Genomic DNA, 20076 nt, shown 5'->3' with positions numbered 1-20076 from the left:
CTTGGCAAAGGATGCAAAGAAATACAACAAAGAATTCTTTACCTATGTAAATTCTAGAAGGAAAGGGATGAATCAGATTGGTCCACTGGATATTGATGATTCTGCTAAGGTGGCTAAGAAACTAAATTAGTATTCTGCATCTACATTCACACATGAGGAGTTATTCAGGGAGAGGAATGACAGAGGTGAGTTAAACTTTGGCAGTGAGCTAGATGATTTTGTAATAACTGAGAGGAAAGTGGAGGAGAAATTGTTGAAAATGGAAATAAAAAAAGGCACCCGGGGTGGATGGGATCTATCCAGTTATATTAAAGGAGGCAGCAAAGGAAGTAAGCAAATCCTTAGACATAATTATGAGAGCTTCTTTGGACTCACGGGAGGTACCCATGGACTGGAGATGTGCAAATGTGACCCCAATTCACAAAGGAGGATCAAAGGGCAACATAAGTAATTATAGATGTGTTAGTTTAACTTCTGTTCCAGGAAAATTAATGGAGGCACTGCTTAAAGAAGCACTGCAGGATCATCTAGACAGGACTTCAGTTATAGGTCGGACACACCATGGTTTTGTTAAGGGAAAGTCTTGCCTGACCAATTTGATTGGATACTATGATGTGGTCACAAAGGAACTGGATGGAGGGAATAATTTTGATATCATATATTTGGATCTCAGAAAGGCTTTTGATACTGTTGCACATGGAAGACTGCTGAACAAATTGGAGCAGTATGGCATTCGAGGCAAATTGCTGCTATGGATAAAGAGATGGTTGAGTGGGAGAAGACAGAGAGTAGTAATCAATGGACACTGCTCATCGTGGACTAATGTTATTGTGGAGTCCCTCAGGGTTCATTGTTGGGTCCATTGTTATTTTCTGTATTTATAAATGATACGGATGAGGGGTATATCAAGCTTAATGCAAGTTTGTAGGTGATATGAAGGTTGGAAGGGTTGTTAAGGACACTAATGACAGTACGCTTCTGCAACAGGATCTAGAAAAGTTGAGCAGATGGGCTGAGAGGTGGCAAATGAAGTTTAACATTGAGAAATGTAAAGTATTACATATGGGAAGCAGTAACCCCAGAGTGACGTATCAACTCGGTGGTAGAGAATGAAATTCTCGATCACTGTCAGAGTATCACTGACAGTGATAGAGAATGAAAAGGATCTGGGGGTAATTGTGCAGGCAGATATGAAGTTTTCTGAGCAGTGCAGACGGTCTGCAAGAGTAGCTCATAGTGTCTTGTCAATGGCACAGGAATTTTTCTAGAAGGGATAAGGAGGTGATTATCCCCTTGTACAAGGCAATGGCCAGGCCACACCTTGAGTACTGTATACAGGTCTGGAGGCCTCACTTTAAAAAGGATGTAGAGCTGTTGGAACAAGTACTGAGAAGGGCAACAAGATTAGTGAATGGAACAAAGGGTTGCTATTACGAAGAAAAGCTCAAGTTTTGCAAATTACAGTGTCTGGGGACTAGACACTAGGCACCTCAATCAGATCACCTGCGAGGTGATCTGATTGAGGTGTATAAAGCCTTGAATGGTTTGAGCATACTCAATGCTGATGGGATTCTTCCTCTTGTTCAAAATAATCACCTGAGAGGGCATAAATTCAAATCGAGGAAAGACAGTTGTAGGATAGATGTGCGGAAGTTTGCCTTTAGCCAGCGGGTATTTAGTTGGTGGAACAGACTTCCATCCTTTGTTGTGGAAGTCGATAGCCTAAATAAATTTAAGGCTGAGCTGGACAGATACATGCCCCTGTTATAACGCGGTTCGCTTTACACTGATTTGTTATAACGCTGTTCATATATTAAAACCCATATCTGACTATAACGCTGTCACAGATCACTATAACGCTCTTTTACAGATTGCATTTTTGGCATATTTAACGAAATTGTTTCATTTGATGGAGTCGATAGCTTGAAAATGAATAGCAAAACAGCATTAAACGTTTGCCACGCTCAGTGAAATTTTCTCTTACACTAATTTAATTGCAGTGCAGTGACTTGTTACATAGTTCCAAGATCAACATTTTAAAAAATGATCAAGTATATTGCTTGTAATATTTGCGTTATATGCATTTATCTGAAGTCTAGTCATTACTCAGTACAGTATTAGACATCTTGCGTAACGGACAGTTTACTTGAACATTGTATCATAATTAATGCAACCAATGCAGTTACATTTTCGAAGAGTTAATAATGGCCAATAAGAATGAAAAAGCAACAACGTCTGGGCGCAGTATGAAGACTACAAATGTAAGAAAAAGACTGAATTTGAAAATTAAATTAGACATTTTGAAGCAAATTGATTCTGGTCAAAGACAAGCGGATGTGTGCCATAATTTAGGACTTGCAAGTTTAACTGTAAGAACAATTATAAAAAAAATAAGGAATTAATTTTGGCAGCTTGAAAGATAGCTGTTCCACTGCAAGCAACTAGGGCTAGGCCGGCTATTAGGATTGAAATGGAAAGACTTTTAACAAATTTTATTGAAGATAATATCCAATGCAGAATTCAATTAAGTTAAATATTATAAAAAGAGAGAGAGAGAGAGAGAGAGAGATTAGCCAATATAATGATCTGAAGAAAACTCACCTAAAAAAAAAAAAAAAAATGTGGAACCATTTAAAACTAGTAAGAGCTGGTTGAATAGATTTAAAATCCAGGGAGAAGCCGCAAGTGCAGATCAAGGAGCCGAAACTTTCAAAAAAGAACTTGTTAAAATTATTGAAGAGGGTTGTTATTATTATTATGTGTTATACTTCTCAGCAAGTTTTTAACATAGATGAAGTGGGACTTTTGTGGAAACGAATGTCTAAAAGAAGTTTCATATTGAAAGAAGAAAAAAACATGCCAGGTTTCAAAGCAGCAAAGGATCGGTTGACTTTATCGTTCGGTGGTAACGCTTCGGGGGATTTAAAATTAATACCCCTTTTATTTTATTTGGAAGAGGGCCAAAGTTCAACCCAAAATCGACACATTTTTCATGATTAAATTTATCAATTAAATTAAATCAATTTAGATCAATTAAATTCATGATTTTAATTGGAATTTTAAGTTTAATTTGGTACATAAGTAGTTACCACATAATTATATACGTATGTAATGCAGAATATTTTATATGTACAAATATTTGAATATTAAATATTTTGACCGACATTTGTGCACTTTTTCACTACCGTTTATAATTGATTAGGAAATATCCTATGGCACCGACCGCAACTCACAAATACATATGTTACCTTATGGAAATGCGGCGCTCGCTTAGCGTGGATTCACTTAGCGCTCTGTTTTTCCGGAAAGAATTATCAGCGTTACGCGGGGGTCACCTGTATTTGGAACAAACGAAGGGGTGAAATGGGAGCGTTTTTTTTTTTTTTTTTTTTTTTGGGCTGATGCTGCATAAGCTTTCTTTCTTGCATCATATGCCTCTACTAACTTGCACAGTACATGCAAATTATTGCTTTTTAAATATTTTTACTGCTTTTAATTCTGCAATAGTGCACTTATTTTTAGAGTACTTAGTACCTCCCATCCCCTGCCAAGCTACCATGTTTTTATATAATTGTTTAATTTTAATAAAAATATCAGTTTAGTACAAGAAAAATTCATCTTGCTATAAAAAAAAAAAAAAAACTTTATAACAAATCTGCAAAAATACTTAACCAACTAAGAGTAATAGTTGGGAGGGGCAGTTTCAGTTGACACACTTCTTAACCTTTGGCCTTTTGCATCCAGCAACACTAATGATTTACTAACTGGGCAATTAACTGTCCGTTCAAAAATAGTTTTTAATCAATCTGCCTTCTTAGTCTTACTTTTTGAAGTGACAGAGTTACATACCATATTTCATGAAATGTGATGATACAGAAATTACATTTATTTGCAGCTTTATGTGAAGTAGTATGGTTGTTTACATCATCATCTGATGGCTTGCTTGTTATTGTTTTATAAATTTGAAAATGGAAAAACTGTAGCATTACAGTAAGAATTACTAAGTTGTTTTGTGGAAAATAACAAACAAAAAACACATTTCTAAATTTCCAAATTTTTTAATTGAAAAATAAATAACTACTTCAAAAGTAAATTTTTTTTGCATAGTCAGTCCTCGTATAATACGATAGTTGAGTTTCCAGAAGCCCTCATGTAATGCAATATAAATAACAGACCTCATGGGAAAAATAGGGTTAGGTGCCAACCACTCAAGACTGAACACACATTTATAATCAAAACATTACCAAACACAATTTATTACAATTATTAAGTAATAAAATATTGCTAATGCTTTTACTTTTATCGTATGCAAACTTGTTCCTAATCTCTTCTCTGTTTGATCTTCTATCCAAACAGATAACAGACATTCCACCTCTACCAATTCTGTCTTGATCTTATGTATTTTGTTACACTTTGAGCCGTTCCTGCTATTAAAGTTACTTTTATTTTCTCTGCATTCTTTCTAATTGTTCCCAGCATTGTCTCATTTAAGTCTATAGCATGCACAATATCACATTTTTTCATTCCACTCAAAGCGTTTCACAATTTCATATTTTTTTGCAGCATCATACCCCTATTTATAAATCTTGTATGATCGAATTTGTGTAGTGTAAACACATGTTATACGAGGACTGACTGTAGTTATTTTGTAATAAGTAACTATTGTTCTGACATCTTTTATTACATTTCAGAATAACAAATTATTTTGGTTGCCTGCTCTAATTTATTATACTGACACTGAATTTGTAAAAACTGGTTAGTGCCTGCAAGAACTCTATATTCAATGAATATTGATGAAAACACTCGAAGAGCTCAAAACATGAAGCACAGAGGCAGGCACAAAAATTGACCACACTATTCTCCAAAAAGGTATGATACAAGGTTGAATATGTTTTGACATTACTGAGACATCCATACAAAACTTAATCTTTTTACAACACTTTGTGAGTTGGTGTTTCAGATGGTTTATATTCCTTATGTGCATCTGAAACATACTCTGAGGAATAAAATATTAAAATTTAAAAAATCATTTATGGACATCCAGTAAAGCATTATTACTACATTACTGTAAATGTAATTACAATGAACACATAGCTCGAAACTGCATTTTTAAAGCACTTTGCTGAAACAATTTCAGAAAACACATGTGTTTTCTGAAAGTTTTCTGATGGCAAGTTTTAAGAAACCATAAAATTACAAAGATAATATTTGGGGCATTTTTTTTTTTTTCCTTTTTTTTTTTTTTACTTTATGAGTATTTTATATCAGAAAGAGAAGAGAAATAACAAAATAAGTTTTCTCACTGAAAACTCTAAAGGTCATTAATATATGGCTAAAATACAATTTAAAAGTATTGTATGTTGGTTTTAAAGCCAACAATAAGATAACCAGCAATTCAAACAAGTTTTCTGAATTATGTAAAACTTTATGGAAGCAATTATTGAGCCTCCAGACCTAATCCAGACATTGGGGAATAATGCAGGTTCAAGTAAATGCATGCATGTATAAAGAAATAGAAAGGTACTCCATTATTTTGAATAATGATCCCTGCAAATGGCAGTGCACATCACCTTGAAACTATTGTGGGATTAAGCACTGATGGAATCCACACTGACAATTAGATGGAAAGTTTCAAGATAGTTGAAGAGTTGGCAGTTGATGAATTTCTCCATTACTTTGGAAAGAGTAGAGGTAAGTGCAAAAGAGTGAGGATAGGATGAAAGAGATCTGCCACCCTTTTTAGGACTGGCTAGATATGAGCAAAATTCCTAGAATAAAAAATGCCAGTGAAATAAAAAAAAGTGTACAAAGGTGACACAGAACAGGAGTAAGTTAAGGAGCACAGGTTTTGAAAACAAGTGGAAAAATGACATCAGGATCTGGTGCTTTCTTGGCATTAAAAATGTTCAAAATTTTTCTAATGGCCTTCTGTTGGAAGACCACAGGAGGCACTGAATGGAGTGTGTTGGGTATGGTAGAAGGGGAGGTTTATCATAGTAATCAATACAAGAATTGGAAGAAAAGTAGGATGCTAGCAAGTCATCTTTAGCTGAGGATGCAACAGAATCATCGGGTTTTAACAGAGGTGGAAGTACAGATGGACAAAAGTCACAGCAATAGTTTTGGCAAGATACCCTAGAATGCTTGACTACCATTTGGACAGAAAGCAAGTTTTCTACTCTTAACTTGTTTACAATCATGTTTGATTGATTAATAACTGCTTTATAATTGTTAAAATCTATAATGTAAACAGAAATTGGCTTGCATCCAACTGAGGTTTTGGACAAGCCAATCGAATATGCAACATTCTTATCTTGGACAGCCTTAGTGCATTTGTTGGGAACCAAAGTTTTTAAAGGTGAAATGCAGAATAAAGGATTTCATCCTTTAAAGAATAATTTAACTAACACAATCTGAGTAAATGTGGATCAGAAGATTTAAAACAGTAATCCAACCAAGGAAAAGAAGAACAGAAGTCTTGCATATTCGATTGGTCAGGAGCTTCTAGTATTCTGGTAGGCATGAATCAGGGCAAGGATTTTAAAAAGGCTTAATCATTAGATACCACATCTGCAATTTGCCACTGTGAGACAGCCACACATCTGAACCTTGTTAAGTTCTGCAATGAAAAGGTAGGATGAGAGCGAAGGAGGTGCACAAAAATGGTCAGGTAGATCAAAAACAATGACTGAACTGAAATCGTTGATCTGAAAAAAGTAGCAAAAGCAAACAGAAGGATCTCCTTGAAAAGCATTTTGTGGGAATTCCAGCATTCACAGGAGTGTTCATAAGTATATCCATGGTCTGTAAGGTGCTGCACAGCATAGATTTTCAAGACAGAGCAGCTCATAAACTCCATATTATAACAACAAAATGTCAGATGCTGTCTGGTGGTGCCTAGCCAATCATTTCTGGCTCATGGCAGGGTAGGGAGTAATGGGCTGCAATTACACAGTTGAGCATGAGTTGTGGAGAATGCCAAAAGGAATAGCCTATAGTGAAGTTCAGAGAAAGCAGTCATAGTGTAGGGCTGTTTCCTGTGTTTCAGACTTGGACCACTGGTTAAAATGTCATAAACCATCAACACAGACTTGGTTTATGACATTATAACCAATATAACTGATTGGATGATTTCTGTCAGCTGTATAAAATGATCACTCATCTTCATGTCTCATCTTGATAATTTTCCATTCTATATAGTAAGCAGTATAAATATCTAGTTTAAGGAAAATGAAGCCAAATGAATGCAAACTTCTGCTGCCTACTACAAAAAAAAAAATAATAAATAAATAAAAAAATAAAAAAATAAGAGTCAATTGTTTTCACAGTGAATCAAATCTTCTGGGACCAAAGGAGTTGTACATCTTATTAACATGTTCATCAAACTTGTGTTTTTCTATATATAATGGTGTTGAAATACTTTTTACAGGATAGTATGTGGGTAAAGACATATACATGCTAACATCTATATAAAACAAGCATGACTTAAGAATTATAGGAAGCTGAATTAAATATAGTGAACAGTCAATTATGTGCATGGCATTATTTGAAGTTACTATTGAGAACTTTTAATAATTTATATAAACTAAGCTTACCATAAGCATGGTAAAGTCTGGTAAATGCCCAGTCATTCCAAAAATAGTAGTTTTTAAATACCTCTCATGACCTGCAAGATCTATGAATGTTATCACCTGAAAACAAAGATGGAAAAAAATTAACAAATAAACCAAATTAAAAGCATAATTTTACACACAGTGCTTTCTTACAAGTCTTTATATTAGCATAGCTTTTGACTTTTTAAAATCTGGAAATCATGTAACTGTAAACGGTAGTACAATGATCTCCAAAATAGGTCTTGCAAAATTGCTGATCTAAAAAAAAATAAGTCAGTAAATAATAAAATAGAATAGAGGGGGTATATGGGCAAAATTCCACCAATAGTTAGTATTTAAGGTAATTTTTTAAGCTCATTTTTATTCATGGTTAAGTCTACAGTGGCAGACAAAAAAACTGCATCACTTGTGAATTTTGCAAATAATGTGTTTCGCACTTCATTGTGAGTTGCAGAACTGTTCGAAATGCATTTATTAGAGGGGATATATATCTCTGTGAATGAAATCCAATAAAAAAGACTCCACCTGTTATACCTAATACCATAAACATCTTCTGAAAGGATAAAATGCGTAATTAATGGAAATATGAGAAATCATGCAAATGGCAATCACGACAACCAAACATACATTTTATTGCATTTTTTATTGCAAGTTAACGTAATAGCATTATGTAATCAGCAAAATAAGTCCTCAATATTTTGTTGTTCCTCCCTGAGCTACAATTAAATGGGAACGAGAATGAGAAATAGGAATGAGTGTAGCCTGTGCAGGCGAAGTTTTTACGGCTCTAGAAAATAGAGAAGTTTTTTCTGTTTTATTAACTTATTTTCTAGAGTAGCTTTATATTCCTAGTTATGATACTTAGTTTACATTTTAACTTAGATAGAGATTTTGTAGGTTATTACTTAGTATCAGTAAGGATGTCCAATCCACACGTTTTACAAAATTTGCAGATCCGGCGAACGGGAAGTTTTTTTGGGTATATTTAGTCGCTTTATTGACTAATTGTTATATTAAATTATTTGCTATAAGTAGCTTATAGACCTAGTAAAGATACTTGGTTTATTCTGAATTGAGACAGCGAGATTTTGATAGTTAATTAATAATTAAGTGTCCCTAGATTTACCGTTCGTAACTTGCCGCCATTGTTATATGATACAACGTTATATACCGAACTAGATAGCGTTAGCTTAGTATAGTATATCATATTATCAATTAATCAGTAAAATTTATTAATCTTGTTAATAAATTTTACTTTTTAACTAAACACATATAACGACTTAGATTTTACAAATGTAACATAATTAACTAATACATAACTCAATACGGAAGTTATATAACGGAACTCAAAGATAATACTTGATACTGAAAAAAATTTATATAGATATACAGGGTGTCTCAAAAATATTGTTACAAATGTTTAGGGGAGGTAGGTAACATCTAAAGCAGTGGTCTCAAACTGGAGGCCCACGGGCCGCATCCGGCCCCCCGAAGCAATTTTACATGGCCCGCAAATACATTTCAATTATGTATTTGTTGTAAATACAATGCTTATAGTTTTAGAGACATAGAGATATGGACTGAGCTTATGTGCACGACTGCTATTAAAGGAAAAAGATAGAATGAATAGGTTGGGGCTTTGTTACTGTATGCTTGTATGCCAGGCCACGTGACTAGGGTAAGGTGGGAGACTAATGACACTAATGTCAGCACACTAATGACAGTACGCTGCTGCAAAAGGATCTAAAAAAGTTGAGTAGATGGGCTGAGAGATGGCAAATGAAGTTTAACATTGATAAATGTAAAGTACTACATATGGGAAGCAGTAACCAAATAATGTATCAACTCTGTGGTACTACACTGACAGTCGTAGAGAACGAAAAGGACCTGGGGGTAATGGTGCAGGCAAATATGAAGTTTTCTGAGCAGTGCGGACAGTCTGCAAGAGTAGCTCATGGTGTCTTGTCAAGGATATACAGGAATTTTTCTAGCAGGAATAAAGAGGTGATTATCCCCTTGTATAAGGCAAAGGTCAGGCCACACCTTGAATACTGTATACAGGTCTGGAGGCCTCATTTTAAGAAGGATGTACAGCTGTTGGAAAGAGTACAGAGAAGGGCAACAAGATTAGTGAATGTAACAAAGGGTTGTCTTAGAAAGAAAGGCTTAAGTTTTGCAAATTGCAGTGTCTGGAGACTAGGCACCCGCGAGGTGATCCGATTGAGGCGTATAAAGCCGTGAATGGTTTGAGCATGCTCAATGCTGATGGGATTCTTCCTCTTGCTCAGTATAATCACCTGAGAAGGCATATATTCAAATGGAGGAGAGACAGATGTAGGTAGGATAAATGTTCGTAAGTTTGCATAGCCAGCAGATAGTTGGTTGGTGGAACAGACTTCCATCCTTTGTTGTGGAAGTTGATAGCCAAAATAAATTTAAGACTGAGCTGGACAGGTATTTGGAACGAACAGACGGGTGAAATGGGAGTGGTTTTTTTGGCTGATGCTGCATAAGCTTGCTTTTTTGCATCATATGTCTGTACTAATGCTAATGACAGCCTGGCAACGATCTGGCTTAGAGTTATCAACTTTTGGATATACGATTGCCCAATTTCATGATACCACACCTTACAATGCTCTCCTGGAGCTGAATCTTACTTGTTAGCTTCTTTTTCTTCTTCTGAGCAATTTTAGACGACATTATGCACCATCAATTTTCAATAAGGTTCAAATCTGGACTGTTGCCAGGCCAGTCCAACACCATAATACCAGCATTTCTGAGGTATGACTGCACCTTAAGGGAGAAAAACGTGGGAAAACATTGGCATAAGTATGTTTTAAGTTTGTGAGACAAGAAGACAAACTCATCATTATATCTAAATAGCATAAAACTTACCAATTTTGCTGTGTGGTAAGGTGCTGAGTCCTGTTGAAAAATGCAGTTTTGGACATCTGTGTGGTGATCCCTAATAACAGGTTTCAGGCACACCTCCAAGATAACAGTGTAGGTTTCTACATTCACCATTCCGTTAATAAACTTAATTCGCCCCACCCCTTTGCTTATGCATCCCCAGACCACTTGACCAGCGGGGAACTTGACAGTCGGTGTTATGCAGTCAGGATGGTATACTTCTGATTTTTGTCTTCTGACATATCGCTTCCCAATCCAAGCCATGCAGAAAAGATGAGTGTCCCATTGCTCTTTTGTCCATGAAACATGCATTTTAGCCTAAGCTAGTTGCTTCTTCCTCATTTGTTGGGTCAACAAAGCCTTCTTTTTGGGCCAATAGGTATGCAGATCACATTCCAAAAGCTGTTTTTGGATAGTTTGTGCACTTGTTTCAACCCCAGAGGCCATCTTAAAGTCCAGTTTTAGATCAGGAGCACTAACATCGTGATTACGAAGGCATAGCTATTTCAAATATTGACCTTAGGAAGGCGTCACTCTCTTGCAGCCTGATTCAGGGCTTCTCTTCACATCACCGGTTTCATGCTTTAATTTCAGCACCCGGGATACTGTTGACTGGGGCAGCCTATTTTATCAGCAATAGCATGTGCAGAAAGTTCTTCTTGGGACAGGGCAACAGCTAAACTTTTTTCTTGGTGTCAACTGAACATATGGAGCCATGCTTACACCTCCACAAAACAGGATACTAATGAGTGTGTATACCCTTCCAATGCCGTATTTATAGAAACGGCTGATGCAATACCTTTGCTTTATGACAAACAAAATTACTCTATTCAAACAATATCTTATACATTTCACTACAAATGTTACTTTTTTTTAAGGTGATGAAGTTTTTTTGTCTACCACTGTAGTTTGTTGGTTCTGACATCAGTGGCACCACTCTACTATTGAGTAATTGTGTGCCACCACAGCTGTTTTGCTGTTCAGCATTATGTTAGTCGTATGCTACTGTGCAATATTTTTATATTTTCTAGGCTTGATTAATGTTTGCAGCATTTTTTTTTTTTTTTTTTTTTTTCAATTTTTGAAAGTTGACTTTTTAGTATTACCCTAGTTATGGATAAATTTATTGTGAGAAAGAAATATTGCTAATATTGAGAAAGATAACACAACAGAGTCTAAAGCAATTAGTACTACCAAAATAGACATCCAAACTTAGATAAGTAGGACAGAGTGTTTGTTCTCATTGGGCTATAGCAATACTGGCACAAAATTTACAAAAGGTAAAGTACATTTATACAGTAAGGAGTATTTGAAAATTGGCTTTACATGGTGTAGCTCTAACTTTGTGTTTGGTTTACAAAGAAAAACTGGCAAGTAATAATGTGAATATGGTGCCAAATAAAATTTTTCGACTAAACACAACCATTTAACAGAAAAAACAATTATTTCAAAGATATGCTGAAACACAGACCACAGAGTGCTTTATTTACTAAGAAGTTTAAGACTTAGGATAAAGCTTTCAAATTATCTAGTAGCTAATTTGAAAAAATATGCTACCACACTCATAATATAATTGCAAAAAATATGCTACAACACTCAGTTGGCAAGAAAACCATAATTCTGACATGCAGTGCCATGTGAAAACTACATTCAGCCCTGAATATGAAGCTAAAATTAAGGAGGTTCCTTTGCCTAACAACACAATTGGATGACAAATTCAGGATATATCTGGAAACAATGAAAATCTGACAAGAGATACATTTGGGAAAAACAATACCACGTTTTCACTTTAAGATGATGAATCTACTGATGTTAGTGAACTTGCCCAACTCTTGGCTTTCATACATTTTATTTATGAATGAAAAAATTATTGAACAGTATTTATGATGCAAAGAAATCATGCTTACTACAAGAGAAGATAGTAATAGTATTCGCCATATAGCGCAAGGCAGCCACAGGCTTTTGCTGTACTGGCAAAAAAAAAAAAAAAAAAAAATCCCAAGTAGATAAGAAAATACAAATTTTATGCTTCCCTCCTCACACATGTAATGATCCAACTGACCTTTGAATAAATTCAAACTGTCAGCCTCAACCTCAACCCCTGTATTTGAATTTATGGCCCCTAGTTCTGAAATTCTTTATAACAGTGAGAATTCCACCTTCATTCATTTTAATAATCCCTCTAAGAGCATTATAAACCCCAATCAAGTCACCTCTGAGGTGCCTGGTTGCCAAGCTCTGCAGCCCACATAATTGGAGTCTTTCCTCATATGGTTGTCCTTCTGCCAATCTCACCATTTACTAATCACTATGAGAGGGATTAGTAAAATGAATGAAGGTGGAATTCTCACTCTTATCTTGGACCAATATTGAATTTATATTAGAACAACTGTTTTGGAATATGCACAGATGGTGCTCCTTCAATGACAGGGGCTACAAAAGATTTTATTTCCTTGGCAAAAAAAAAAAAAAAAAAAAAATGAGAATACTAACCACATACTGATTTCTACTCAGTAGGTACTGGTTGCAAAACCTATTGGTGAAGACCTAATAATAGTTATAGAAAAGACTTTTTTTTCCTTTTTTTTTTTATGAAAACCCCAAACACGAAAGGTATCAAAACCTATAGTACTTAGTACCGTGTATGGGTTGAAGGAGAAGTATGGGGGGGGGGATGCCGGGAACTTTGCTCTAGAGACTAAACATGGGTTTCACCACTTCAAGACTCCAATAAGCAAAGTGGTAGTATTTCACCAGTTGATGAAAGTCATCTACCACCTAGACTGTGCAGATGTTTAACTTTATTAAAAGCAAGCATCTTAAATTGAACATTTTTTGTCTATATTTGCTCATATATGCAAAGAAATGGGTACAAAACACAACAATCTTCTCCTTCATACTAAGGTATGCTAATTATCAAGGGGATGAGTGTTAAGTCACATTTATGAGCTCAAGGATGCAATGTTGGAATTATTTGAGTGTGAAAATAAAACAGAGTTTATAAGTCTACTTAAAAATGAACTATACTGCACAAAATTAGCTTTTTTGTCTATGTTTGAACTCCTGAACAAAACAAATTCCAGTGCACTAGGAAAAGGTGAGAACATTTTGATTACAATAGGCAAAATTTCAGTGCTAAGAGACAAATAAAAAATTTGGTGCAGGAAAGTTGATGGGGACAATTATAAAATGTTACCAAAACTTCTGATTGTTATTTGAAGAAAAATATAAAAGACTGATTTGTAAACACCTGACATTATTGAGCAACAAACTTGAAGGATCCTTTTTTAGATCTGAACACAAATGCATATGCCTGAATAAGAAATCCTTTTGTTTCATCAGATGTTAACAGGCTTTCCCTGGCAGAAGAAGAAGAAAAGGAATTTGCAGAACTGAAAAATAACCGGAGCTCAAAGTTAAAATACCAAGAAAATTATCTAGATGGCATCTGGATTTCACTCCAAGAAGATTTTTCTAATTTGGCTAAATGAGCTCTCATGGTTTTGTTGCAGTTTTCAACTACCTATTCTTGTGAAACTGGTTATTCTGTAATGATCAATATAAAACAGTGAAACATGAAGTTTAAAATGTTAAATGAGAAAATGTGGGTGAACTTGATCCTGGTTCATCCTAACATAAATTTGTTAGACACATCAAGCATATGTGTGTCACTAAACTTGAAAAATCTTTTTAATAAAAATTTGTTTATAAATGTGTTTTTACGATTACCCTTCTAAAAGTTATGTAAATACTATTATTACATTACAACTTTATTTTTTTGTGGTGAGGTGCTGTACAGAATTTTGAATGTCCCTGGGAGGTCACCATGGAAAAACTTTGGAAAGCTATGAAGTAGGAAAACAAGATTTCAAGTGTAAAATTTTTCCACACAGAACTTTAGAAATAAATATTTTACTGACAACATAACCAACACATTATGCTTTCAAAAATTAGTTTACCTAGGATTTTTCTGCCTATAAATTTCTGTTTGGATTGTATGTTACACATAAACTGTTTAAGATATCGCCTGCTTCTGACAAATCCCAGAATAACATACCAACTGTGTAGTACCACACTCACTGATTCTCCACTACACATACTCATGGTAGTGGAAAACAAAAAAGAACTAGCGGTAACTGTGCAGTCAGGCGTGATGTTCTCTGAGAAGTGCAGATTTTATCAATAAAATACAGAAAATTTACCACCAGGGATAAGGAAGTGATTATTCTGTTAAGCCACATCTTGAGTACTGCAGAGAACAGCAATGAGATTAGTAGGGATAACAAAAAGGCACTCGGATGAAAAACTTCAGTTCAGCAAATGGAAACTTTATAGTACTTAAAGATCTAATTGCGGTGTTTAATGCTTTGAATGAATTGAGTAAGTTATATGTTGATGGTATCTTTACTCTTGTTCAGACAACACATTTAAGGGGCATAAATTTAAAATAAGGAAGGATTGTAGAAAGATAATGTGCTGTTTCAGCAAAAGGTTGTTTTGAATAAATTTAAGGAAGAATTATACATATTATTAGAAGGGATGGACAGATGATGTGTATGTTTTCTAGTTGATGCTGTGTAAGCTTGCCACTACTACTACTACTACTACTACTACTACTACTACTACTAAATAAAATGTACATAATTCATTAAGAAATAAAACCAACAAGAATCACTTAAGCTACCACTTTACTCGCATTATTAAAACTTGAAAAATAGAAAATAAATCTGAATTTTCACCTTTGAAGAAGCCTCACAAATTTTGATCCAATCAAGTTGTCCACCATGAGAATCTGGTTTATTTACAACATGTCCACAGCTGTCAAATCCTAAAATATCATTTCCAACGCTAGATGTTCTCCCCGATTCCATTTCATGTTTGTGACGGAAGAGTTTCTGACGAGCAAAACCACGGCCATTATCTAATTCCCCATGAGTTAATACACCTAATAATGTACTTTTTCCAGCATCCACATTGCCAACCACAGCCACCCTATAAAGAAAAGGAGATCAGCAATTAATTATTGCATGCAAACTTCCTTAAAAAAAAAGTATGAAAAATAGTTTCATACTGTTCTCTCTGTTTTTCATAGAAAAAATAACAGAGAGAGAGAGAGAGAGAGAGAACACTTATGGAAACAAAACATTAAAATGGCTGAATAATGCACCTTGTAAGGGCATGGCATTCTCCTTGAGTAGATATGTAAGACAGACTAACAACTACTCAACATGCTTCAACAATTACAAGGAATTATCAGGAAAGTTAATAACAAGCAAATACAGGAACTCTTAGAACTTCCTTGAGGATTCAAGAAGTTTCAGAGACCAAGGATGAAACCAGATTCCCAAAGGTCCACAGATGATTACTCGCTGATTACACAAAAGGATGTAATGAAACCAAGACAGGTTAACAACCACATGCTTCAATAATTACAAGGGATATATCAGGGAAGTTAATAACAAGCAGATATAAGAATTTTAAAGATTGGAGGAGACCTGTTATCTGCTAAGCTTTGTCTTAAGATAACAAAAGCTGGATTCAAAACATTGACAAGAATGCAATATCACTTTTTAAATAGGTAAAGTTTTGTCTACTTTCCACTTCAGAGACTTGATAAATTATTTAAAACTCCATAAATAAAATAGTCAAGTGTAAAATTTTTTGAACATTCATCCCACTTAATGAATGACTTTCACACAGTATATTCCTAAGAAAATACAAGATTTAACTATACAGGGTGTTTCAAATTGCAAGGAGCAAATGTAGGAACATTCTAACAACTAAAAATAAAACCATTATTAAACCATTTTTATTAAGAAATAAAGTTCCTATAAACATACATCTCAAGTCTGTTTCTGAGATATAAACATTAATCAAATTAAAACACTGTATAAATGCCCTTCAGCTGTGTCAAGGGGGAACAGTGGTGAGGAAGTTTAGTGTTGGTTAAGGTTGCATTACAAGATTCTCTTAAGTATAATATACTAAATGAATTAAAGCATGGATTTGTAAATCTAAAATCTTGCTTGGCCAACGTTATGTTAAACCAATGTAAATTGGTCATTGATCGCTTTTTTGACTCCTCAAAAGAGTCTGCCTTAGTTAGTTCTTCCTGTAACAAAAGCAAAATGCAGTCCACTGATGTACAGTAAAATCTGTATGGTGTGAATGACAACACCTTATTCAACACCTTAAAATAGGCATGAACGGGTCCTTTGTGACCCATTTTCTGTTTCATGAAATATTTCGATAACCTACTTACCAAATGGCAATTGCCATATAGCCATTTTCCCAGAGTGTTATCTGCACTCAATAATCATTTTTCCACTACCCCTAGAGAAAATAGATCAAATGAGTGATAAAAATTATGGTATATATATTTTATATATACCACAATTTTTTATTTATTTACAGAAAAGTCAAAAGCAAAAGTTAAGCCATTAACTTTTACTGCTTAACTTATATTTCAAGCATATACTTGAAATATAAGTTAAAGAAGAAAAAAAATAATAAAATAAAAAAAGACAGCCTTAAAGCAAAAACAATTAAATGAAAACCTTAAATGAAGAACCATGTCTGAAATGAAATTCTTACCTGACTTCTACAAAATCATCATCTTTTGCCCTCTTCCTAATTAGGTATTCTGCCACAAACCCTTGTTCTGCTTTGTGTTTTCGCAATAATACACAATCTGCATCTAAAGTGGTTGCCATGCTTTCTAATGTAGCTACTGAAGCTGCCATTTCTTCATCTGTTAATCCTGCTTCTCCACTATCTAGGAATAAAAATTTATTCAAAGCATGCAGAAACTTACAAAGTAAGTAGATTGCAACTGTTAAACAGATACCAACTGGATGGCAAGCAACTGTATGTGAAACTGGGATCACAAAAAAATACAATCATATTACAGTTGCAAGAGAGAATTATCATGGATTAAATCTTTAAAGCTGCCTATGTTGGTAGGCAATATCCTGCACATCTTCTGAATGTGCTGTTAGTTAACAATGTAAATGCCAAATATATAACAGTATTTTCAGAGTATGTTTACTCCTTCGGGAATAAAAGTGTTCACTGCACCTTGTTGAAGTGCCATTTGCAAAACTTTAGAATAGCATTCTATATTTCCTTGAATGGTAATCGAGATTTGTGAACACTCAAAATGCACAGTCTAATGGAATTAATTCATAGTATTGTAACCTTGTAATTATTAAATTGATGGATAAGTGTTAAGTGCATGTCTGTCTCTAACTAAATACTCAAAATTTTATACAAAAACACTCTTTAAAAAAAAATTTTATTAGTAGATGAACACTAAAGATGTTTTGTTTTTCAAATAACTAAAGAAAAAAATTTCACCTTTTCTTTTTGTGGGAAAATAATAAACTAGATAAAATAACTTCAATCTAAGAAGAACATACAAAACCGTGAACCAAGTAAACAGATTTTTTTTTATAACACTTTCTAGACAAAATGTGCGATTGACTCTAAGCAAAATCCTAGCCATAATGCAATAGCCCATGGTTCAATCAGTGTTCACCAATATTACTCAGTTGTTCATTTCAAGTGCTTTTCCATTTACAGCATCATTTATTGGCTCCAATTCAGTGGACACATATTTGCATTAAGGCACAAAAACTGCAGCTCGTTTTGATGTAAATTTGCATTGAAGCAGTGAACATGTTAGTTAATTTTTTTTAAATTTGTTTTTTTTAGTTGTTGACGCATCAGCTTCTATGGCTATAATGCACCTCCCAAAGTTTTTGCATTTTACTCTGATCCAAGCCCGAGGCAGGACTCGAACCCATGACCTTTGGGTTGCCAGGCAGGCACTTTACCCACCCGGCTAAAGTTACTTGCTTCACTTATGTGTTCAATTGACACAAGTCTATTATATCATTCAACAATATGCAAATAATTTGTGATATAAATTTCAGTTATTTTTTATTTGTTTCAGATTGAAGATTATTAATTTAATTCAAATTATTATGGATACTTGGGAGTGTTAGAAAGAACTTACAGAAAATTTTGGTGCTTCATTTCAAACCTGGCTCCATTATATCTACAAGAAATTTTGCAAGGAACAAATTACACAGAAAAAAAATGTTCTTATTCTCAACTTCCAATTATAATAACAGAAACAATTGTAGCAATAAATGCTGTAGTGTAAATCCCTAAAAGCTCACCAGAAAACTGTTTCCAAGTAAACATCAACTTGTTCAGAATTTGAAACCAGAAGATGATTATGGAAATATATTGCATTACTGTAAAACCAAGCTAAACATCCTTTAAGATAATCAAAATACTGTATATAGATCTTAGTGTCCTCATATTTAGTCTACACTGAATCAAATCAACAAATAAGTGCATATGGAAGTATATACTATATCTCCAATAAGAGTATATGAATGAACAACTAACCAGAACAAGACACTAATAAAATGCATTAATGCAAAAGGTATTCTCTGTAGATGTAACTGGTGATCATTACCATTTTGATGAAGTAGTGTTAATAAAGAAGGCTATATAATATATAAATGGCATATCAAAAGAATGCATATTTTACACACAGAATCAAAGTTGCACAGTGTAGTTCCCAACCATTTTCAACCAACATGCCCCTGGTCTCAGTGTGAGAGTCACATACCCCCACCACCCGATTTTGTGCCCAACATCTTTGTACTGGGGTAGAGAATCAAGGACTGATATTGCTAAATTCCCAACAACTACAGTAGTAGTGAGTGGTAAAATAATCAGACTAAATAGCAATGCAACTTCTGCTGGTTTCTACCAGTCATACCAGTGAGTCAAAGCATTATGTGCTTACATTTGTTCCTCTGTGATTGTATGGGTTTTTACTTGATATGCATTCTGAGAGTTCTGAGTTTGAGTTCTATCATACACTAGAGGAATTTGCAAAAGCTTCTTATACTGGGAGACTATAGTGAAGGAGTAGATTCCCTCTTAGGAGCTATTCCAGGCTTTTCAGAAAGCTCAACATGCAAATTGGCCTCAATGGTTCCTGCATTGTAAGCCCTGTGATGTAAACTAATTTGTGAGTATTATCTCTGACATTTTCAGATCGGCCTTATTTAAATTGTTAGCCACTCTTCAGACCTTTATTTCATCTGCTAATTTCAATATAGTACCATTTATTCCCTTATCTATATCAATCATAAAGATTAAAACAGAATGGCTCTAGTACTAAACAATACAGAACTCTGCTTACAGCCTTGGCCCACTTTGTTGTCGCTGTAGTAGTTTCTGGTGCAAGGGCTACTTAGGCCATACTGCACCTCCCAAATCAATTGAGTTTACGTATGGGAACTTCCCGGGGAGCAGTTAGGTCCACTTTGAAGAATAAACATTTATAAATAACCATCTGCTTCCTATCCTTCAGCCATATCTCAATCAACCAAAGGACTTTGCCAGAAATCCTGAGAGACTCCAGCTTGTATAATAACCTCCCAATTGGAAATATATAAAATGCTTTGCTGAATATAATATCAGAATTTTCTTGCATCTAATTCCCTTGTGACTAAATCATAATAATTTA

General features: G+C 34.5%; 1 protein-coding gene across 8 annotated transcripts in view; it reads right to left on the bottom strand.

The window, feature by feature from the left end:
* Positions 1–20076, bottom strand: part of GTPBP1 (GTP-binding protein 1) — a 270000-nt gene that overhangs the window by 89630 nt on the left and 160294 nt on the right. For all 8 annotated transcript variants that reach the window (XM_090372553.1, XM_090372554.1, XM_090372557.1 and 5 more), the window contains 3 exons: positions 17118–17298; positions 15263–15515; positions 7596–7691 (listed from right to left, as the gene is read on the bottom strand). In XM_090372553.1, the coding sequence (XP_090228679.1) occupies positions 7596–7691; positions 15263–15515; positions 17118–17298 (530 nt within the window). The remainder of the gene's footprint in view (positions 1–7595; positions 7692–15262; positions 15516–17117; positions 17299–20076) is intronic.

Source organism: Mastigoproctus giganteus, chromosome 4 (genome assembly GCF_048544385.1).
Source record: "Mastigoproctus giganteus isolate SK-2022 chromosome 4, ASM4854438v1, whole genome shotgun sequence".
NCBI lineage: Eukaryota > Metazoa > Arthropoda > Arachnida > Uropygi > Thelyphonidae > Mastigoproctus > Mastigoproctus giganteus.
This window is presented reverse-complemented; position numbering and strand designations above follow the sequence as displayed.